The sequence below is a fragment of the Rhincodon typus genome, chromosome 2, assembly GCF_021869965.1.
Source record: "Rhincodon typus isolate 14 chromosome 2, sRhiTyp1.1, whole genome shotgun sequence".
Lineage (NCBI taxonomy): Eukaryota > Metazoa > Chordata > Chondrichthyes > Orectolobiformes > Rhincodontidae > Rhincodon > Rhincodon typus.
The window spans coordinates 760,821-785,846 of NC_063333.1; the positions used below are offsets into that span (position 1 = coordinate 760,821).

Genomic DNA, 25,026 nt, shown 5'->3' on the forward strand with positions numbered 1-25,026 from the left:
AGTGCAGCCCCAACAACACTCAAGAAGCTTGACACCATCCAGGATAAAGCAGCCCGCTTGATTGGCACCACATCCACAGCATCCACTCCCTCCACCACCGACACTCAGTAGCAGCAGTGTGTACTATCTACAAGATGCACATTCAGACAGCACATTCCAAACCCACAACCACTTCCATCTAGAACGACAAGGGCAGCAGACATATGGGAACACCACCACCTCCAAGTTCCTCACCATCCTGACTTGGAAACAGATCGCCGTTCCTTCACTGTCGCTGGGTCAAAATCTTGGAATTCCCACAGCAGGAGGAATGCAGCAGTTCAAGAAGGCAGCTCACCACCACATTCTCAAGGGTAACCAGGGAGAGGCAAGAAATGCTGGGTCCAGCCAGCGATGCCCACATTCCACAAATGAGTAAAAAAAAACTACACACAACCTGTTGTTAGCCACTAACAGTCTCCATTAATATTCACCCTCCTAGCCAGATTGTTACTTTTTTTCTTTCTTCATTCATGGGATGAGGATGTCGCTGGCTAGGCAGCTTTTATTGCCCATCCCGAATTGCCCAGAGGATAGAGTCAACCACACTGCTGTGGGTCAGGAGTCACATGCAGGCCAGAATGGCAGTTTCCTTCCCTGAAGGACATTGGTGAACCAGATGGGTTTTTTTTCCCAACAATCGGCAATGGATTCATGGTCATCATTAGACTCTTAACTCCAGATATTTTTAATTGAATTCAAATTCCATGGCAGGATTCGAACCTGAGTCACCAGAACATTATCTGGGTCTCTGGATTAATTGTCCAGTGATAACACCAGTAGGCCATCACCTCCCCCACTGCTTATCCACTCCTTCGTCTGTCCAACTGTTCTTCCTTCTCTTTTGGCTTGACCCCCACCTATTGTTTACTCCTTATCCCATTCCCCCCCACTATCTTCCGCATATAAACCAACATTTTCCCAGCCACCATCAGTTCTGAGGAAGGGTCACCAGACCCGAAATGTTAACTCTGATTTCTTTCCACAGATACTGCCAGACCTGATGAACTTTTCCAGCAACTTTTGTTTTTCTCCCCACGTCCTAGTCTCTCCTACTAGTGGAAACAGCTTCTCCATGTCCACTCTATCTGGACAACTCAATCAGATTCCCCTCATCCTTCTAAACTTGGAGCACAGACACAGAGTGCTCAAATACTCCTCATATGGCAAGTCCTTCATCCCCAGGATCATTCTTGTAAACAACTCTGGATCCTCTCCAATGTCAGCATGTCCTTCCTAAGGTATGGGGCCCAAAACTGCTCAAACTATTCCAAATGTAGACTGATCAGAGCCTGATACAGCCTCGGCAGTATATCTCTGCTCCTGTATTCTAGCCCTCTTGAAATTAATGCTCATATTGCATTTGCCTACCTGCCAACTGAACCTGCATGTAAACCTTAAGAGAATCCTGAACTAGGACTTCCAAATCCCTTTGTACTTAGAGTCATAGAGTCATTGAGGTGTCCAGCATGGAAACAGACCCTTCGGTCCAACTCGTCTATGCCAACCATATGTCCTAAATTAATCTAGTCCCAGTTGCTAGCATTTGGCCCATATTCCTCTCAACCCTTCCCATTCATGTACCCATTAAAATGCAGTATAAATGTTGTAACTGTACCAGTCTCCAACACTTCCTCTGGCAACTCATTCCATACACGCACCACACTCTGCATGAAAAAGTTGCCCCTTGGGTCCCTTTTAAGGTTTTCCCCTCTCACTGTATACCTATACCGTCTAGTTTGGACTCCGCTACTCTGGGGAAAAGAGCTTGGCTATTTACCCTAACCATGCCCCTCATAATTTTATAAACTTCTATAAGATCACCCTCAGCCGCCAATGCTCCAGGAAAAATAGCTTCAGATTTCCAAAGTCTTTCCCATTTAAAAATAGTCTGTGCCTCTATTCTTTCTACCAAAACATATAATCTCATATTTTCCAAAAATCTGTTCCATCTGCCACTTCTCTGCACAATTTCCTAGGCTATCCAAGCACTTGTGCAGCCTCCCTGCTTCCTTTATCCGTCTCTCCACCGACTTTTACATAGAAACATAAAGGATAGGAGCAGGAGGAGGCCATGTGGCCCTTCGAGCCTGCTCCACCATTCATCATGATCATGGCTGATCGTCCAACTCAACAGCCTAATCTTGCTTTCTCCCCATAACCTTTGATCCCATTTGCCCCAAGTGCTTTATCTAGTCGCCTCTTGAATACATTCAATGTTTTGGCATCAACTACTTCCTGTGGTAATGAATTCCACAGGCTCACCACTCTTTGGGTGAAGAAATGTCTCCTCATCTCCGTCCTAAATCATCTACCCCGAATCCTCATACTGTGACCCCTGGTTTTGGACACACCCACCATCGGGAACATCCTCCCTGCATCTACCCTGTCCAGTCCTGTTAGAATTTTATAAGTCTCTATGAGATCCCCCTTCATTCGTCTGAACTCCAGCAAAAACAATCCCAACCTAGTCAGTCTTTCCTCATATGTCAGACCCACCATCCCCGGAATCAGCCTGGTAAGCATTTGTTGCACTCCCTCGAGAGCAAGAGCATCCTTCTTCAGAGAAGGAGACCAAAACTGCACACAATATTCCAGGTGTGGTCTCACCAAGGCCCTGTATAACTGCAACAACACATCCCTGCTCCTGGACTCGAAACCTCTCGCAATGAAGGCCAACATACCATTTACCTTCTTTACCACCTGCTGTACCTGCATGCTTACCTTCAGCGACTGGTGCACAAGGACACCCAGGTCCCACTGCACACTCCCCTCTCCTAATTTACAGCCATTCAGGTAGTAATGTTTTTTTTTTCTTTATTCGTTCATGGGACGTTGGCTCTCTGGCTAGGCCAGCATTTATTGCCCATCCTGAATTGCCCAGTTAAGAGTCAACAACATTGCTGTGGATCTGGAGTCACACGTACGTCACACCAGGTAAGGATGGCAGTTTCCTTCCCTGAAGGACATTAGTGAACCAGATGGGTTTTTACGACAAAAGACAATGGATTCACGGTCATCAGTAGATTCTTAATTCCAGATATTTCGTTGAATTCAAATTCCACCATCTGCCATGGCAGGATTCAAACTCAGGTCCCCAGAACATTGTCTGGGTCTCTAGATTAACCATCCAGCGATAATACCACTAGGCCATCGCCTCTCCCTTTTAGCAATCTGCCTTCTTGTTTTTGCTTCCAAAGTGAATAATCTCATATTTATCCAAATTGTACTGCATCTGCTATTGATTTGCCCAATCACCCAACCTGTCGCAATTATGCTGTAGGATCTCTGCATTCTCGTCACAGTTCACCCTCCCACCCAACTTGGTATCATCTGCAAACTTGGAGATGTTCCCTCATCCGAATCATTCATATATATCGTGAATAGCCGGGGTCCCAGCACCGATCCCTGTGGCACCCCACTAGTTACTGCCTGCCAATTTGATTCCTACTCTTTGTTTCCTCTCTGCTAACCAGTTTCCTATCCATCTCAATACACTCCCTGATCCCATGCACTTTAATCTTGTATATGTGGGACTTTGTCAAACGTTTTCTGAACATCCAAATATACCACATCAACTGGCTCTATCTTGTCAACTCTACTAGTTACATCTACATAGAATTCCAACAGATTTGTCAAGCATGATTTCCCCTTCATTAATCCATGCTGACTCTGTCTGATCCTGCCACTGTTTTCTAAATACTCTGCTATAAAATCCTTGACAATGGATTTGAGAATTTTCCCCATTATCAACGTTAGGCTCACTGGTCTATAATTCCGTTTTTTCCCTCGACCTCCCCTTTTTGAATATTGGAGTGACATTAGCCACCCTCCAATCTGCAGGGACTGTTCCAGAGTCTATAGAATCCTGGAAGATAACCACCAATGCTTCCACTATTTCTAAAGCTACTTCCTTAAGTACTCTGGGATGTAGATTATCAGGCCCTGGGGATTTATCAGCTTTCAATCCCATCAATTTTTCCAGGACTATTTCTCTACCAATATTAATCTCCCTCAATTCTTCCCTCTCACTAAATCTTGCATTCTCCAACATTTCTGATATCTGATTTGTGTACTCTTTTGTGAGGACAGAACCAAAGTATGTATGCAGTTGCTCAGTCATTTCTGTGTGCTGTACTATACATTCCCCTGTTTCTGTCTGTAGGCTTGTAAATGTAAAGCCTTACATTTGTCTTTACCAATCTCTTTCTCTTCATGTACCTATAGAAACTCTTAGCGTCAGTCTTTATGTTCCCTGCAAGAACCCTGGAATGTAGTCCATCCAGTCTGGGTGATTTATCCACCTTTAGACATTTCAGCTTCCCTAGCACCTTCTTCTTAGTAATGGCAACACACTCATCTCTGTCTCCTGGTGCTCTTGAAATTCTGGGATGTTGCTGGTGCCTTCCACTGGGAAAACTGATGTCAAGTACCTATTCAGGTCCTCTGCTATTTCTTTGTTCCCCATTATTATTTCTCCAGCCTCATGTTCCAGCGGTCCAATGCCCACTCTTACTTCTCTCTCACCTTTTAGATATCTTAAACAAAAACACTCTTGCAATCTTCTTTATGTTACCACTTGGCTTACTCTCACATTTTATCTTCCCCCCGTTATTGCTTTTTTAATCATCCTCTGCTGGTTTTTAAAGGTGTGATTATCACAAATTTCCATCCCCAAAGGTATTGGTGGAATTTCCTGACTTCAAATATGACAGCCAATCCTTTTTTCTCTAATTGGGCATATTTATGCTCCGCATTAGCCAAAGTCCTGAATGCATACACGATCGGGCATTCCTCTCCATTGGGCCACCTATGAGCTAATACTATTGCGATGCCATGTGGGAAGGCATCGCATGTCAATACCAGATCTTGCTTAGATTTACAGAGTGCCAACACCTTAGAGATTGATAGCTGTTCTTTCACTTCTCTGAAAGTGATGGCTTGATTACAACCATTGTAACCATTTCCAAAGCAGATGCAAGGGTGCCAGGATAGAGATCATTTATGAATGAACTTTCCAAATAATTTACCATACCAAGAAATGACCTAAGCTACTGGACAGACATGGAACCAGGGCGCCTTTGATTGCCTTACTTTATTTTTCAATGAGTGTAACCTGGTCTTGTCGACTCTGTAGCCCAAGTAGGTCAGTGGGGGGTTTGGAACACTGTGTTTCACTTCTTAGATGCACACCCGCCTCAGAAAAATGTCTAAGGACCACGTCCAAGTTCTCTCAGTGCTCCTTATTGGTCTTCCCTGTTATTAGCACGTCATCTAGATAAATGGCAACTTGGGGTAGACCTTGTAAAACGTTCGCCATTGTCCACTGGAAAATTGCACAGGCTGATGATACCCCAAATGGCAGACTTGTATATTGGTACTAGCCTTTATGGGTATAAATTGTAGCATACATCTGGGAATACTCATCTAACTGCAGATGCAGGTATGTATGGCTCATGTCCAGCTTCGTGAAGGTCAGCCCCCTGCCAGTTGTGTGTATAGATCCTCTATGTGAGGGATTGGGTATTTATCCAGCTGCGAAAAGGAGTTTACCATTTATTTAAAATCCCCACAAAGGTGAACCGATCTTTTGGGCTTCACAATCGGTAGGACTAGAGCTGCCCATTCCGCAAACTGGACTGGTTTGATGATTTCTTCACATCCCAGCCTCCTGATTTCTGCCTCTCCTTTCACCCATAAGGCAAATGGCACTGGGCGAGCCTTGCAGATTCATGGGATTGCTTCCTGCTCAACATGCAAGGTGGCCATGGCTCCTCTCATAGTCCCTAGACCTACCTGGAAGACTTTGGGGTATTTCATTTGGACTTCACTCAGGCGGCCATTTTCTAATCGAAAAATGCTGAGCCAATCTAGGTGAATCTTCCTCAAACAATATCCCATCAAACTTGGGTCCGAGCCTTTTACTACATTCGGTGGGAACTGAACCAGCTCCTTCTCATAAGGGACCAGAACTGAAGTTGTACCCTTAATCTGTAGAAGTTCCCTGGGGTAGGGTCCCAGCCTAGCCAAGGGTCTTAGGCAAACTTAAGGTTTGGAATCTAGAGCAAATTTTGTTAATGACTGGTTTTATGATCACTGAAACGGTCATGCAGGTGTCAACCTCTGTTAGAAATGGATAACCAGTTGACTGTATGTTTATTTTAAATCGTTCTGATTTGGATGTTGCTAAGCAATTTAACTATTCCAACCCAGACATAGGTGGATTTCCAGCTTATGCACTCTCCTGCATACCAGCCTATGAGTTATCCCATAGTAGGATTCTTTTGCTGTCTCAAATTCGCACACTGGCAGCTGGCTTGGATGCATGAAGAAAATTTTGACCGTTCGGCAGAGGCTTGGTTTTGCAGGCGCTTTTGAATGGTTATATCATTAATCCCACATACAAACCGCACATACAAACTCTCAGCATCTCGTTAAGAGATAAACCAAGTTCAGATGCCTCTGCCAGTCATTTAACCTTGTGAAAAATCCCAACACAGATTCACGGGTTACTGAATTTCTTGAGTAAAAATGATAACATCCCAGAATTAAAGGAGATTTGGGGCTGTAATATTCCTTCACTAAATCTATGAACTCTTGAAATGTTTTAGTATCTGGTGCCTTAGGGAAAGATTAGACTTCTAATAATGGAAAAATCTGCAGGTTCTAGCTGTCAGCAGAATTACTCGTTGCTTTTCATCTGTCCCAGTGGAAAAAGTAACACATTCTTTCTACATACTGGGCCAAGTCTTCAATGGCAGGGTCGAACAAGTCAAGCTTCCCGAATAATGGAATGATGCAAGAAATGCTTACCCTAACTCAAAGACAACTGTTGCAAGCAGGTTTCTTCAGGAAAACGCTTTACTCTCATCACCACTGAAATAACGCCACAGAGGCCGGCATCCCATCACCAAATCACCCTTTATTCACACGTGAGAAGTCCTTGCCTTTTGCACAGCCTCCTCAGAGTCAATACACTGAGTGTCAGAATCTCTACCACTCCTCTTTTTATCTATCCACCAGGGCTCTCTGATTGGACCAGGGGGTTAACAGCTCCAATCAGGGAATTTATAATCTATGAGAGACCAAAAAACTGCAGATGCTGGAATGCAAGGTAGACAAACAGGAGGCTGGAAGAACACAGCAAGCCAGGCAGCATCTGGAGGAAAGAAATCAACGTTTTGGTTATTACCCTTCTTCAGGACGGGATGGGGGGGGGGGGGGGCTGGAGGGGGGGGGGGGGGGGTTGAGCGGAATTGTGGTGATAGGTGGACACTGGTGGTAGTACAACCTGGTTGGTCGACGGGAGGGACAAATCTGGTTGGTAGCTGGAAGGGAGGGTCAGAAGGTGGAATGGAAGGGAGGAGGTGGGGCTGGAAGGGGAGCCGGGGATGGGTGGGAAGGTTATTTGAAATTGGAGAACTCAATGTTGAGTCCTCCGGGCTGTAGGGTGCCCAGGTGGGAGATAAGGTGTTGTTCTTCAAATTTGCATTCTGAGTCACTGCGACACTGGAGGGGGCCGAGGACAGACGTGTCGGAGGGGGAGTGGGGGCGGGAAGTTGAAATGGGCGTGACCGGGAGGTTAGGCCAGGTGAAGATGCTCGGTGAAACAGTCACCTAGTCTACATCTGGTCTCACAGATGTAGAGAAGAGCACATCGGGAGCACCGCATGCAGTAGACTAGGTTAGAGGAGATGCAGGTGAAGCTCTGTCTCACCTGGAAGGGCTGTTTAGGGCCCTGGATGGAGGTGAGGCAGGTGGTGTGTCGGCAGGTGTTTATGAAGAATATATTTCCCTCCCCACCCTTACCTGACATCCAGAGGGACTGCTTTCTCCGCAACTCCCTCCTCCACTCTACACTCTCCATTAGTCTCACCATCCCCGGCACCTTTCCCTGCAACTGCAGAAGGTGCTACACCTGCCCCTACACCTCTCCACTCACCTCCATCCCAGGTCCCAAGAAAACCTTCCACATTAAACAGATGTTCACCTGCACATCTGTTAATGTGGTATATTGTATCTGCTGTTCCCAATGTGGCCACCTCTACAGCGTGGAGACCCAGCAGAGGCTTGGAGATCGCTTTGTGGAGCACCTACGCTTGGTTCGTGACAAACGACAACACCTCCCAGTCACGAACCACTTCAACTCCCCCTCCCACTCTCTGGATGACATGTCCATCCTGGGCCTCCTCCAGTGTCACAACGATGCCATCCGAAGGCTTGGCGAACAGCACCTCATATTGCGCCTTGGGAGCCTACAACCCAATGGTCTCAATGTGGACTTCACAAGCTTCAAAATGTCCCCATCCCCGACCTCATCCCAAGACCAGCACCCCCCTGTCATTCCCGCCTCTCGACTGTCCATCTTTTCTCCCACCTGTCCGCTCCTCCATCCTCACTGACTAATTCCCATCCCAACTCCCTACTTCCTTGACCTGTCTGTCTTTTCTCCACCTATCTTCTCAACTATCCATCTTCTATCATCGCCTCCCCCTCTCTCTATTTATTTCAAAGCCCCCTTCCCCTCCCCTATTTCTGAAGAAGGGTCCAGACCCGAAACGTCAGCCTTCCTGCTCCTCTGATGCTGCTTGGCCTGCTGTGTTCATCCAGCTCCACACCTTGTTATCTCAGATTCTCCAGCATCGGCAGTTCCTACTATCTCTGAGAAAATTTGGCAGATTGCTTGCATGCTTTAGCCATCAGATACTGGCTCAGTAACTGAGAGAGAAAGAGCGAGCGAGAGAGAGAGAGAGAGAGAAAGGAAATTACTGTGGAGGGAGAAAGAGAGAGCAAAGGGGAAACAGAACACTGAGACTTGTGCTTCCCAAATCCTCGACTCACCTGTAGTGTGATGTCTGTTTTACTCATGTTTTTACGTACACACTTGTCATGTTCAGTAATGCGCTTGTTAAGTTCACAGTAGGCTTTTTGTAGCTGTGGAGAAAAATGATTGCAGTCAATTTCTTAGTTGTGTTCCTAGAGCTGATTTCATGCATGACTCAGGATATTCACAAAGTAAACACTGGAAGTGATCTTTGGCAAAGGTTCTGGAAGTTTTAAACATTATTGGATTGTGGAGAAATAGCAGAGGGTTGGAAAACTGCGGGGCCCTCCTCTTAAGGGGAGGTTACGGCCGAGTGGTATTATCGCTGGACTGTTAATCCAGGGATCCAGGTAATGTTCTGAGAACCTGGGTTCAAATCCCACCACGGTAGATGGTGGAATTTGAATTCAATAAAATATCTGGAATTAAGAATCAAATGATGACCATGAATCCATCGTTGATTCAGAAAATCCCATCTGGTTCACTAACGTCCTTTAGGGAGGGAAACTGCCATCCTTACCTGGTCTGGCCTACATGTGACTCCAGACCCACAGCAATGTGGTTGACTCTTAACAGCACTCTGGGCAATTAGGAATGGGCAATAAATGTTGCCTCGCCAGTGACACCCTCATCCCGTTAATGAATAAAAAAAAATTATTGGAAAGACATAGCTAAACTGGAAAGTATGCAAAGAAGATTGAAGAGGATGTTGCCTGGAGTTATAGAGGTAGGCGATGGCTCAGTGCTATTATCACGAGACTATTAATCCAGAAATAGAGCTAATCATAGAATCCCTACAGTGTGGAAACATGCCCTTTGGCCCAACAAGTCCACACCGACCCTCAGAGCATCCCACCCAAACCAATCACCCTATAGCCCATCTAACATACAAATTCCTGAACACTACGGGCAATTTAGCATGACCAATCTACCTAACCTGCATGTCTTTGGACTGTGGGAGGGAACTGGAGCAAACACATACCAGACACGGGGAGAACGTGCAAACTCCACTCAGACAGTCGCCCGAGAGTGGAATTGAACCCGGATCCCTGGTGCTGTGAGGCAGCAGTGCCAACCATTGTGCCACCATGCTGCCCCCAGTGTTCTGGGGACCTGGGTTTGAATCCAACCACAGCAGGTGGTGGAATTTAAATTCAATAAAAAACATCGGAATTAAGAGTCGAGTCATCATCATGAAATCATTGTCGATTGTCGGAAAAACCCATCTGGTTCACAAATGTCCTTCAGGGAAGGAAATCTGCAACCCTCACCTGGTCTGGCCAACACGTGACCCCAGACCCACAGCAATGTGGTTGACTCTCAACTGCCCTCTGAAATGGCCGAGCAAGCCACTCAGTTGTATCAATCACTACAAAGTCCCAAAGAAATTAAACTGGTCAAATCACCTGGCATCGACCTAGGTACCAGAAAAGACAACGGCAGAAAAAGCCCTGTCGACCCTGCAGAGTCCTCCTCAGTAACATCTGGGGGTTTGTGCCAAAATTGGGAGAGCTGTCTCACAGACTAGTCAAGTAACAGCCTGACACAGTCATAATCACAGTATCGTACCTTACAGGCAATGTCCCAGACACCACCATCACCATTTCTGGGCATATCCTGTATCACTGGCAGGACAGACCCAGCAGAGGGGGTGGCACAGTGGTATACAGTCGGGAGGGAGTTGCTCTGGGAGTCCTCAACGTTGAGTCCAGACCCTATGAAGTCTCATGGCTTCGGGTTAAACATGGACAAGGAAACCTCCTGCTGATTACCACATACCATCCTCCCTCAGCTGATGAATCAGTACTCCTCCATGTTGAACAACACTTAGAGGAAGCACTGAGGATGGCAAGGGCTCAAAATGTTCTCTGGGTGGGGGATTTCAATGTCCACCACCAAGAATGGCTCGGCAGCAGTACTACTGATCGAGCTGGTCGGGTCCTAAAGGACAAAACTGCTAGACTGGGTCTGCAGCAGGTGGTGAGGGAACCAACAAGAGGGAAACACATACTTGGCCTCATCCCCACCAATCTGCCAACTGCAGATACATCTGTCCATGACAGTAACGGTAAGAGTGACCATCGCACAGTCCTTGTGGAGACAAAGTCCTGCCTTCACATTGTGAACAACCTCCAGCGTGTTGTGTGTCACTATCACCGTGCTCAATGGGACAGACTTCGCACAGATCTAACAACTCAAGACTGGGCATCCATGAGGTGCTAAGGGCCATCAACAGCAGCAGAATTGTACTCCAGCACAATCTGTAACCTCATGGCCTGGTATATTCCCCACTCAACCATTACCATCAAGCCAGGGGATCAACCCTGGTTCAATGGAGAGTGCAGGAGGGCATGCCAGGAGCAGCATCAGGCATACCTAAAGATGAGGGATCAACCTGGTGAAGCCACCAAACAGGACTACTTGCACACCAAACAGCGAAAGCAGCAAGTGATAGATAGAACAAAGCGATCCCACAACCAATGGATCAGATCTAACCTCTGCAGTCCTGCCACATCCACTTGTGAATGGTGGTGGGCAATTAAACAACTCACTGGAGGAGGAGGCTCCACAAATATCCCCATCCTCAATGATGGAAGAGCCCAGCACATCAGGGCAAAAAATAAGGCTGAAGCATTTGCAGCAATCTTCAGCCAGAAGTGCCGAGTGGATGATCCATCTCAGCCTCCTCCAGTTGTCCCCAGCATTATAGATACCAGTCTTCAGCCAATTTGATTCACTCCACGTGATATCAAGAAACAGTTGGAGACACTGGATACTGCAAAGGCTGACAACATTCCGGCAATAGTACTGAAGACTTGTGCTCCAGAACTTGCCGCTCCCCGAGCCAATCTGTTCCAGTACAGTCATTACAAATCGGACGGTCTACACCTGGGCAGGACTGGAACCAATGTCCTAGGGGGTGCTTTTGCTAACGCTGTTGGGGAGGGTTTAAACTAATGTGGCAGGGGGATGGGAACCAAATGAGGAGGTTAGTGGACAGTAAGGAGAGAGTAACTAAAGCCTGTAAGGAACTAGATAATGAAGTCAGTGTGACTAAGGGGAAGAGGAGGCAGAGAGCAGATGATGAATGCAAAGGGATAGGTGGTCTGAGGTGCATTTGTTCCAATGTGACAAGTTAGTAGGTAAGGCAGATGAAATTAGGGCTTGGATTAGTACCTGGGAGTATGATGTTATTGCTATTACTGAGACTTGGTTGAGGGAAGGGCAAGATTGGCAACTACACATCCCAGAATATAGATGCTTCAGGCAGGATAGAGAGGGAGGTAAAAGGGGTGGAGGAGTTGTATTACTGGTCAAAGAGGATATCACAGCTGTGCTGAGGAGGGCACGATGGAGGACTCGAGCAGTGAGGCAATATGGGCAGAGCTCAGAAATAGGAAGGGTACGGTAACAATGTTGGGGCTGTACTACAGGCCTCCCAACAGCGAGTGTTGAGATAGAGGCACAAACATGTAGACAGATTATGGAAAGATGTAGGAGCAACAGGGTGGTGGTGATGGGAGATTTTAATTTTCCCAACATTGGGATTCACTTAGTGTTAGGGGTTTAGATGGAGCAGAATTTGTAAGGAGCACCCAGGAGGGTTTTCTAGAGCAGTATGTAAATAGTCCAACTTGGGAAGGGGCCATACTGGACCTGGTGTTGGGGAATGAGCCCAGCCAGGTGGTTGAAGTTTCAGTAGGGGATTACTTTGGGAATAGTGATCACAATTCCATAAGTTTTAGAATACTGATGGACAAAGACGAGAGTGGTCCTAAAGGAAGAGTGCTGAATTGAGGGAAGGCCAACTATAGCAAAATTTAACAGGAGCTGGGGAATGTGGATTGGGAGCAGCTGTTTGAGGGTAAATCCACATTTGATATGTGGGAGACTTTTAAAGAGAGGTTGATTAGAGTGCAGGACAGACATGTCCCTGTGAAAATGAGGGATAGAAGGGGCAAGATTAGGGAACCATGGATGACAGGTGAAATTGTGAGACTAGCAAAGAGGAAAAAGGAAGCATACATAAGGTCTAGGCAACTGAAAACAGACGAAAAGCTTTGGAAGATTATCGGGAAAGTAGGACCAATCTGAAATGAGGAATTAAGAGGGCTAAAAGGGGTCAGGAAATATCTTTAGCAAACAGGGTTAAGGAAAATCCCAAAGCCTTTTATTCATACATAAGGAGCAAGAGGGTAACTCGAGAAAGGGTTGGACCACTCAGGGACAAAGGAGGGAAGTTATGCGAGGAGTCAGAGAAAATGAGTGAGATTCTTAATGAGTACTTTGCGTCGGTATTCACTGAGGAGAGGGACATGACGGATGTTGAGGTTAGGGATAGATGTTTGATTACTCCAGGTCAAGTCGGCATAAGGAGGGGGGAAGTGTTGGGTATTCTAAAAGGCATTAGGGTGGACAAGTCCCCAGGTCCAGATGGGATCTATCCCAGGTTACTGAGGGAAGTGAGAGAGGAAATAGCTGGGGCCTTAACAGATATCTTTGCAGCATCCTTGAGCACAGGTGAGGTCCTGGAGGACTGGAGAATTGCTAATGTTGTCCCCTTGTTTAAGAAGGGTAGCCAGGATAGTCCAGGTAATTATAGACTGGTGAGCCTGACGTCAGTCGTAGGGAAGTTGCTGGAGAAGATACTGAGGGATAGGATCTATTTACATTTGGAAGAAAATGGGCTTATTAGTGATAGGCAGCATGGTTTTGTGCAGGGAAGGTCATGTCTTACCAACTTGATAGAATTCTTTGAGGAAGTGACAAAGTTGATAAATGAGGGAAGGGCTGTAGATGTCATATGCATGGACTTCAGTAAGGCATTTGATAAGGGCCCCCATGGTAGGCTGATGGAGAAAGTGAAGTCGCATGGGGTCCAGGGTGTATTAGCTAGATGGATAGAGAACTGGCTGGGCAACAGGAGACAGAGGGTTGTAGTGGAAGGGTGTTTCTCAAAATGGAGAACTGTGACCAGTGGTGTTCCACAGGGATCCATGTTGGGACCACTATTGTTTGTGATACGCATAAATGATCTGGAGGAAGGTATAGATGGTCTGATTAGCAAGTTTTCAGATGACACTAAGATTGGTGGAATAGCAGATAGTGAAGGGGACTGTAGGAGGATGCAGCAGAAGATAGATAGATTGGAGAGTTAAGCGGAGAAATGGCAGATGGAGTTCAATCCAGGCAAATGTGAGGTGATGCATTTTGGAAGATCCAATTCAAGAGCGAACTATACGGTAAATGGAAAAGCCCCGGGGAAAATTGATGCACAGAGAGATCTGGGTGTTCAGATCCAATGTACCCTGAAGGTGGCAATGCAGGTGAATAGAGTGGTCAAGAAGGCATACGGCATGCTTTCATTCATTGGACGGGGTACTAAGTACAAGAGTTGGCAGGTCATGTTACAGTTGTATAGGAATTTGATTCGACCACATTTGGAATACTGCGTACAGTTCTGGTCGCCACATTACCAAAAGGATGTGGATGCTTTGGAGAGGGTGCAGAGGAGGTTCACCGGATGTTGCTTGGTATGGAGGGCGCTAGCTATGAAGACAGGTTGAGTAGATTAGGATTATTTACGTTAGAAAGACGGAGGTTGGGGGGGACCTGATTGAGGTCTACAAAATCATGAGAGGTACAGACAGGGTGGATAGCAAGAAGCTTTTTCCCAAAGTGGGGAACTCAGTTACTAGGGGTCACGATTTCAAGGTGAGAGGGGAAAAGTTTAAGGGAGATATGCATGGAAAATTCTTTATGCAGAGGGTGGTGGGTGCCTGGAACGCGTTGCCAGCGGAGGTGGTAGAGGCGGGCACGATAGCGTCATTTAAGATGTATCTGGACAGATACATGAATGGGCTGGGAGCAGAGGGATACAGATCCTTGGAAAATAGGCGACAGGTTTAGATAGAGGATCTGGATCAGCGCAGGCTTGGAGGGCCGAAGGACCTGTTCCTGTGCTGTAATTTTCTTTGTTCTTTCTTCTAGTTACAACGCTGGGATCTACCTGGCAATGTGGAAAATTGCCCAGGTATGTGCTGTACATAAAATGCAGGACAAATCCAACCCAGCCATTACCGTCCCATCAGTCTACTCTCGATCATCAGTAAAGTGCTGGAAGATGTCAGTAACAGCGCTATCAAGCAGCATCTGCTCAGCAATAACCTGCTCAGTGACGCTCAGTTTGGGTTCTGCCAGGGCCACTCAGCTCCTCCTCATTACAGTCTTGGTTCAAACATGGACAAAAGAGCTGAATTCCAGAGGTGAGGTGAGAGTGGCAGCCCTTAACATCAAGGCTGCATTTGACCAAACGTGGCATCAAGGAGCCCGAGCAAAACTGGAATCAATGGGTATTGGGGGGCAAACTCTGGTTGGAGTCTTACCTGACCAATAGGAAGATGGCTGTGGTTGCTGGAGATCAGACATCTCAGCTCCAGGACATCTCTGCAAGAGCTCCTCAGGGTAGTGTCCTAGGCCCAACCATCTTCAGCTGCTTCATCAATGACCTTCAATCTATGGTAAGGTCAGAAGTGGAGATGTTTGCCAATGATTGCACAATGTTCAGCACCATTCGTGACTCCTCAGATACTGAAGCAGTCCCTGTTCAAATGCAACAAGATCTGGACAATATCCAGGTTTGGGCTGACAAATGGCAAGTAACATTCGTGCCACACAAATGCCAGGCTATGACCATCACCAATGAGAGACAATCTAACCACTGCCCCTTGACACTCAATGGTGTTACCATCACTGAATCCCCCACTATCAACATCCTGGGGGTTACCATTGACCAGAAACTCAACTGGACTCACCACATTAACACAGTAGCTACAAGAGCAGGCCAGAAGCTGGGAATAGTGCGGCGAGTAACTCACCCCTCACCCCCCGAAACCTGTCCACCATCTACAAGGCACAAGTCAGGAGTGTGATGGAATACTCCCCACTTGCCTGGATGGGTGCAGCCCCAACAACACTTAAGAAGCTCAACACCATCCAGGACAAAGCAGCCGCTTGGTTAGCACCACATCCACAAGCATCCAGTCCCTCCACCACCGACGCTCAGTAACAGCAGTGTGCACTATCTTCTTTTTCCTTTATTCATTCATGGGATGACGGCATTGCTGGCTAGGGCAGCATTTATTGCCCATCCCTAACTGCCCAGAGGGCATGTAAGAGTCAACTATATTGCTGTGGGTCTGGAGTCACATGTAGGCCAGACCAGGTAAGGATGGCAGTTTCCTTCCCTAAAGGACATTAGTGAACCAGATGAGTTTTTCTCCAACAATTGACAATTGACAATGGATCCACGGTCATCATTAGGTATTTTATCGAATTCAAATTTCACAATCTGCCGTGGTGGGATTCAAATCCAGGTCCCCAGAACATTACCTGAGTCTCTGGATTAATAGTCCAGTGATAATACCACTAGGCCATCTGCAAGATGCACTGCAGAAATTCAACAAAGACCCTCAGACAGCACTTTCCAAACCCACGACCACTTCCATTTAGAAGGACAAGGACGGCAGATACATGGGAACACCACCCCCTGCAAGTTCCCCTCCAAGACACTCACCATCCTGACTTGGAAATATATCGCCGTTCCTTCACTGTCGCTGAGTCAAAATCCTCGAATTCCCTCCCTCAGGGCATTGTGGGTCAACCCACAGCAGGGGGACTGCAGTGGTTCAAGGAGGCAGTTCATATTACCTTCCCAAGGGCAACTTGGGGCGGGCAAGAAATGCTGGCCAGTCAGTTACGCCCATGTCCCACAAATGAAAAACTAAAATAAAAATATCTGAGATAACAAGGTGTAGAGCTCGATGAACACAGCAGGCCAAGCAGCATCAGAGGAGCAGGAAAGCTGACATTTCGGGTCTGGACGCTTCTTCACAAAAAATAAAAACATCTTGGGCTCAGGTACGGATCCTTGCCTCCAGTTTCAGTACATCTTTCCTGTAATAAGGGCCCCAAAGCTGTTTCACACTATTCTAACTCGTGGCTTGTACATTTGTGGCAAGATTTCCCTGTTTTTAACATTCCATTCCCTTTGAAATAGAGGTCACTATCATATTTCTCTTCCCTATTACCTGATGAACTTGTATAGGATGAACTTTGAGGAGAATGCTTCTTTTGATTTGAACAAGCTGAGTAAGTGGTCAAATAATGGATCACTAATGTCCTTTAGGGAAGGAAACTGCCATCCTTACCCAGTCTGGCCTACATGTGACTCCAGACCCATAGCAATATGGTTGACACTTAAGTGCCCTTTCGGCAATAAATGCTGGCCTAGCCAGCAACACCTTTGTCCTTCAAATGAATTTTTAAAAAATGGTAAATGCAGTGTAATGTGGATAAATGTGAGGTTACCCAGTCCGGGAGCAAAAACAGGAAGGCAGATTATTACCTGAATGGCTACAAATTGAGAGAGGGGAGTGTGCAGCGGGACCTGGGTGTCCTTGTTGAAGTCATTGAAGGTAAATATGCAGGTGTAGCAGGCGGTGAAGTAGCCAAATCTTATAATGGGCTTCATTGTGAGAGGTTTTGAGTACAGGAGCAGGGATGTCTTGCTACAACTATACAGGGCCTTGGTGAGACCACACCTGGAGCATTGTGTGCAGTTTTGGTCTCCTTTTCTGGGGAATGATGTTCTGGTGATGCAGCAAAGGATCTACCAGACTGATTCCTGGGATGGCAGGACTGGCGTGTAAAGAGAAACTGGATCAGTTGGACTATATTCACCAGAGTTCAGAAGAATGAGGGGGTTCTTGTAGAAACCTGTTAAATTCTAACCAGGAGACTGGGTTGATGAAAAAGTCCACAAGACATAGGAACAGGAGTAGACTGTTCAGGTCCTCCAGCCAGCTCCATTATTCAATAGGATCATGTTCCTTTCTTCACCCTTACAAAATGAACAACGTCAAATTTTCAAACATCTTACTCCATTTGCCAACTTTTTTCCCACTTGCTTAATCTATGAATGTCTCTCTGCAAACTATTTGTCTCCCTCTCAGAACCTGCCTTTCCACCTATTTTTGTGTCATCTGCAATTGTGGCTCCAATATGTACACTTCCTTCCTCCAAATCATTAATACATATTGTAAACAGTTACAACATAGAACATTGACCGGTACACCACAAGAACGGGCCCTTCAGCCCACAATGTTGTGCCAAACATGATCCGCCAGATTGATCTCACGCTGAGCTAATCCCTTCTGCCTGCCTTTGGTCCATATCCCTCCATTTCTTACATATTCGTCTGCTTGTCCAAAAGTCCCTGGCAGTGCATTCCAGACTCATACCACTCTATGTAAAAAAACTTGCTCCTCAGGTCTCCTTTGAACTTTCCCCATCTTAGCTTAAATGCATGCCCACTAGTATCAGACATTTCAACTCTGAGAAAAAGATTCTGATCGTCAAACCTGTCTATGCATGTCTCAATTTTATAGACTTCTATTAAGTCTCCCCTCAGTCTCCGCCACTCAAGAAAAAACCAACCCGAGTTTTTAAATGTGGAGCTGGAAAAGCACAGCAGGTCAGACAGCGTTTGAGGAGCAGGTAAGTCAGTGTTTCGGATTGGAACCCTTCTTCAGGACTTTTCCAAACCAAAAAGTTGGCTTTCCTGCTCCTTGGAGCAGTCCTTCTTCGCTCCAATGAAAAAAGCCCTAGCTTTCTCAACCTTTCCTCATAAGACCTGCCCTCCAGTCCAGCCAGCATCCTCTCTCCTCTACACCCTCTCTTAAGCTTCCACATCGTTCCTACAATGAGGTGACCAGAACGGAACACAACATTCCAAGTGTGGTCTAACCAGGGTTTTATAGAACTCTAACATAACCTCGTGGCTTTTAAACTCAATTCCCCTGCCAGTGAAAGCCAACACACCATACGCCTTCTTTACAACCCTATCAAATTGGGTAACAACTTTGAGGGATCTATGGATGTGGACCCCAAGATCCCTTTGTTCCTCCATGCTGCCAAGAGACCTGCCATTATCCCTGTATTCTGCATTCAAATTCGACCTTCCAAAATGAATCACTTCACACTTTTCTGGGTTGAATTCATCTGCCACTTCTTTGCCCAGCTCTGCATCCTATCAATGTCCCATTGCAACCTACAACAGCCCTCCGCACTGTACACAACTCCACCAATCTTCGTGTCATCGGCAAACTTATTAACCCACCCTTCCACTTCCTCATCCAAGTCATTTATAAAGATCACAAAGAGCAGAGGTCCCAGAACAGATCCCTGCAGAACACCACTGGTCACCGAGCTCCAGGCTGAATACTTTCCGTCTATCACCACCCTCTGTCTTCTATTGGACAGCCAATTCTGTATCCAGAAAGCCAAATTTCCCTGAATCCCATGCCTCCTTACTTTCTGAATAGGCTTACCATATGGAACCTTATCAAATGCCTTGCTAAAATCCATATACAGCACATCCACTGCTCTACCTTCATCAACGTGTTTTGTCACATCCTCAAAGAATTCAATAAAGCTTGTGAGGCATGACCTGTCCCTCACAAAGCCATGCTGACTATCTCTAATCAAACTGTGCTTTTCCAAATAATCATAAATACTATCTCTCAGAATCCTCTCCAATAATTTGCCCACCACAGAAGTGAGACTGACTGGTCTGTAATTCCCAGGTTTATCCCTATTCCCTTTCTTGAACAAGTGAATAACATTTGCCACCCTCCAGTCTTCTGGCACTACTCCAGTGGACAGTGAGGACGCAAAGATCATTGCCAAAGGGGCAGCAATCTTTTCCCTCGTTTCCCATAGAAACCTTGTGTATATCCCGTCTGACCCAGGGGGCGTATCTATCCTCATGTTTTTCAAAATTTCTAGCACATCCTCCTTCCTAACATCAACCTGTTCGATCATATCAGTCTGTTTCACACTGTCTTCACAAACGTCAAGGTCCCTCTCACTGGTGAATACTAAAGCAAAGTATTCATTAAGGACCTCCCCTACCTCCTCCAACTCCACACACAAGGTCCCTCCACTGTCCCTGATTGGCCCTACCCACACTCTGGCCATCCTCTTGTTCCTCCCATAAGCATAGAACGCCTTGGGGTTTTCCTTAATCCTACCCACCAAGGCTTTTTCATATCCCCTTCTAGCTCTACTAAGTCCATTCTTCAGTTCCTTCCTGGCTACCTTGTAACCTTCTAGAGCCCCGTCCGATCCTTGCATCCTCAACCTTAAATAAGCTTCCTTCTTTCTCTTGACTTGATGTTCCATATAAAAACCGAAAGAACTGAGGAAACTGTAAATCAGGGACAAAAACAAAGTTGCTGGAGAAGCTCAGCAGGTCTGGCAGCATCTGTGAAGGAAAAAAACAGAGTGAATGTTTCGGGTCCGGTGACTCTTCCTCAGAACTCTGTTTTTTCTTTCACAGATGGTGCTCGATGTTCCATATGTCTTGTTATCCAAGGTTCCTTCACCTTACCATCCTTTCCTTGCCTCAGTGGGACAACCCTATCCAATACTCGTAGCAACTGCTCCCTAAACAATCTCAACATTTCTGTCGTGCATTTCCCTGAGAACATCTGTTCCCACTTTATGCTCCGCAATTCCTGCCTGATAGCATTGTAATTCCCCTTTCCCCAATTAAATACTTTCCCATACTGTCTGCTCCTATCCCTCTCCATGACTATAGTAAAGGTGAGGGAGTTGTGATCACTATCACCGAAATGCTCTCTCACCAAGAGATCCGACACCTGGCCTGGTTCGTTGCCAAGCACCAAATCCAATATGGCCTCCCCTCTGGTCGGCCTATCTACATATTGAGTCAGAAATCCTTTCTGGACACACCTGACAAAATCTGCTCCATCTAAACATGGTATGCACACAGTACTCCAGAAGAAGCCTCACCAACATTCTATACAACCTCATAGCAGTTGTGTTTACTCATGAAACAGCATATAAAATAATGCATTGTGCTCTATCTACCGTGGCTATGCTGTCTTTCTATCAATATGTCAATAACTCCATTGGAAATATCATGGTTCACTTAGTGAAGAAACAGAGGTTAAACCATCTGGAGTATGCAGCCCTACCAAACAACAGTAGATATATTGGATATCAACACTTCTTGGTGCTGTGTAACCTGGCATAATTATCATACCTCACTACCTGACTGTTTAAACATTCCCGTTTTGCTAATTGCAAACAGAATATCATGCCTACTGGTAATCTGAAATAAGAACAGAAACCACTGGGAATACTCAGCAGATTCTGGCCACATCTGCAGAGAGACCCTCTATTTTGTACTCACAAAAACAGAAGATGCTGGAAAAGCTCAGAAGGTCTTTCATTGGCTTTCATTTCAGGCCTAGACCGTTCATCAGAAACGTCAGCCTTTCTGCTCCTATGATGCTGCTTAGCCTGCTGTGTTCATCCAGCTCTGCATCTTGTTGTCTCGAACTCAATATTGAGTCCAGAGGGCTGCAGGGTCCCCAAGCAGAAAATGAGGTGTTGTTCTTCCAGCTTACGTTGGGCTTCGCTGGAACACTGCAGCAGGCCTGAGACAGAGATGTTGGCCAGGGAACAGGGTGGTGCGTTAAAGTGGCAGGCAACAGGTAGCTCAGGGTCTGTTTTGTGAGCAGAACGTAGCGGTCACCCAGTCTACGCTTAGTTTCCCCAATGTAGAGGAGACCACATTGTGAGCAGCAAATGCAGTAGACTACATTCTGGGAAGTGCAGGTAAAGTGCTTTTTCACCTGGAAGGTATGTTGCAGGAAGGAAGAGATGGGGTGAGAGTTGAAGTGCAGGAGATGGGTTGGACCTGGTTGAGGGCCCTGTCGACAACTGTGCTGGGGAATCCTTGGTTGAGGAAGAAGGTGGACATTTCGGAGACTCCCTTGTCGAAGATAGACACATTTGAACATATGCGATGGAGATGGAGGAACTGAGGGAATGGGATGGAGTCTTTATAGGAAGCAGGGCACGAGGATGTTTATCCAGGTAGCTGCGGTTTATAGTGGGTGGGTTTATAGTGGATGTTTGTGGCCAGTCTGTCCCCAGAAATGGAACAGAGATGTTGAGGAAGGGAAGGGAGGAGTCAGAGCTAGACCAGGTGAAAGTCAGGGCGAGGTGGAAATTAGAAATGAAATCAATGAACCTTGAGAAAGGGAAAGGGAAAGAGAAAGGGAAGCAGCACCAATGATATCATCAATATATAGGAGAAAGAGTTGTGCATGGGAACCAGAATAGGACTGGAACAAGGAATGTTCCACCAGGCCATCACCTCCCCCTTTGAAGGAAGATAGGAAGAATAGAGGAACTGAATATTATTGAAATGGAGGAAGACTGCACAAAGTTAGAGCACGGAGGAATTTGGGAGTCCTTGTGCATGAACCACAAAATGCTACTGGTCCAATTTAAAAAAAAACACTTCTTGGATGCACTTGAGAAGGTGGTGGTCCTGCAGTCCATTAGTGGGAATTAAAATGAAGCCCACCACGCCCGGGTCTTTTTTCTATCAAATGACGGAGATTGATTGCTGATTGATCACGAGTTCCATGATCATTGTCTCCTTCCTGGGATGGCAGAAAACAAAATGGATTGGCACTGGTTTTCATTTCTCAAACAATTCCTCTGATGTTGTATAAAATATGCCCCAGAAACGGGACCTGCATTGGTTTGTTTATAGGAATGATAAAATAAAACAAAGGAAGACCAGTGAAATATTATCAGGATGCAAACCCTGGGGAAAATGGAAGAACCTAATCAGATGAGAGAGTAAGCGAATAGAGAGGCCAGGCTGGGAATCTGAGACACACAAAGTAATAATTTAAGTGGGCAGGTCATAACAGGAAGGTGCCATTGGTCAAACGACCCTCTCCAAATGAGTGATCCCGAGCTGGCCATCATTTTCCACAGAGATGCTAAGGAACACTTGGTTTCACCAGACTCACACTGGGACAGTTACCTCATGTTGGTATTGGGCCAGTTCCTTTGTGATTTCTGAAACCTGATTCTGAATCCTGGAGAAAAGAAAAATTAGATCAGTTTTCCCCAGTACTTCATATTCATACAGATACTTCAACCAAACCCTCCAATTTTCAACTTAACGCCCTTTCTCCTGGATTCTAGTTCCCCAGTTGCCATTGGGCTAGATTTTCTTAAAATTCAAATTTCACCATCTGCCGTGGTGGGATTTGAACCCACATCCCCTGAACATTAGCCTGGGGTCCTTGATTACTAGCCCAGTGAGATTAGCACTGTGTAACCAGCTCACCCAGTTTGGATCCATTGCCAATGATTTCATGTTGAGGATCTCCTTTACATTTCTCAGCATTCAACTGGGTGGTCAAACCTACCAGTGTGCTCAGCCATCCACAGCATTAGCACCTTCCCAAACTCGTCCAGCTCCCTAATTCAGCCTCAGCAGCAAAGCTCATTCATATGTGCATCCTTAATTACAGCAACACATACGTATAAACTGGCTCAGAGCCACACACATACACACTCACGCACACACGCACATATACACACACACACTTATGCACACAGACACATACATGTGCACACACACACACGCACACACACATACGCACACACATACACGCACATAGACACATGCAGGCACACATATACACATGCACAAACAAACACACACACTGAAACATACTCATAGATATGCACATACATGTACATGCTTAGGTGGTGGGCCAGTTAGCTCACTTGGATGAAAAGACAGGGTTGCAATATAGAAAGATACAAACAGTGTAGGCTTAATTCCTACACCAGCTGAGTTTACCATGAAGGACTCTCCCTGTCCCCTTGCCTGTCGTGTGCTGACCCTCAGGTTAAGCCACCACCAACTGTGTGTCTTTCTCCATTGAGAGAACAGCCCTGGTCTGGTAAGACTATAGTAAACTTTTCCCCTTTTTTACACACAGGCTAGTAAACACAAATATACACAATAGAAAATTTTGCACAATCAAAATCTCAGACACTGATTAGGAGTTCAAACCCTTGCAGAACATTCCCCTGTCTTATTTCAGACCAGTAAGATGAGGGACAAAAACAGAAGTTTTTGGAAAAGCTCAGCAGGGCTGGCATCATCTGTGCAGAGAAAATCAGGGTTAACATTTCGGGCCCGGTGACCGTTCCTCAGTAAGATGAGGGATCCCCTTGCTGGTACATTCCCTTTGTACAGTCAGTTTGTACGCAGCAACGATCTCCGAAAACTGCTTTGAACGATATATGCACCAGCTACACCACTGGAGGGAGCAGTTTTCCACCATATGTCTGACGTCCCACTGCCCATCTTTGTGCCAGCAGCTAACTCACTCCTGACCTAAAACAAAACAAGGAACTGTGGATGTTGGAAATCTGAAACTAAAACAGAAGTTGCTGCAGAGAGAAAGCAGAGTGCTTCTAATGAATGGTCGCTTCTAATGAAGTACTGCCGGTACTGCTGAGTTTCTTTAGCAATTTCTGTTTTCTTCCATTCTGGACCTGTTTGTTTCTTCCAGTTTGAGTTTCTTCTCAGCTGCTGATATTCGCTGCCTCTCTGATGCCATCTTCTCCACAAGAGCCACAGTTGTATTGATGTCCCACTCATGAAGGATCTTTATGACAGCATCTGTAGATGCGATCTGCCCAGAAACACAAGTGACAAGACAATTGTGAAACGTGAAACAGGATCTCTCCATCATGTCAATGCCAATCTGTCTAAAGAGATACTCACTTTATCAGACGTTACTAATGGGGAATACTGGGGAATTTGAACAGCACTGCCAAGTAATCAGTGCCCTGTCACAGCATGGGGTTAAGTGCAGGATCATGCTTGCTCCCAACTGTGGCTCAAGGACAGCTCCCAATATTAGCCACACCAAAGCAAAGGCCACCCATTACTATGCTAGCTGATTCATTTTGCTTGAATGTTATGGTCCCAAAGTTTGAAACCAGGTGATTTCGAGTACTCTTTTCTCATTATATGTAAACCCTCAATCTGAATGCCAGGATCCATTTGAAATGGCAGCTAGATAAATAAGCAAATTAATGGCAACTCCTGCCTTGGCTGAAAGGTCTGAAGTTCGTCTTTATATATTTCAGCTTTTCTACTCTTTGCTTTTTTTTTAAGGCACTGTTTAAAATTTATTCCTGGGCCATCCAATCCATTAAGGCCATAAAAAGAAATGAGTAGG

At 45.9% G+C, this 25,026-nt stretch overlaps 1 protein-coding gene across 1 annotated transcript in view; it reads right to left on the reverse strand.

Moving 5' to 3' along the window:
• Positions 1-25,026, reverse strand: part of LOC109924673 (IQ motif and ankyrin repeat domain-containing protein 1-like) — a 110,802-nt gene that overhangs the window by 11,300 nt on the left and 74,476 nt on the right. Inside the window, exons 4-6 of the mRNA XM_048617406.1 lie at positions 24,335-24,474; positions 22,800-22,854; positions 8,881-8,973 (exon numbers count right to left, since the gene is read on the reverse strand). Of these exons, the coding sequence (XP_048473363.1) occupies positions 8,881-8,973; positions 22,800-22,854; positions 24,335-24,474 (288 nt within the window). The remainder of the gene's footprint in view (positions 1-8,880; positions 8,974-22,799; positions 22,855-24,334; positions 24,475-25,026) is intronic.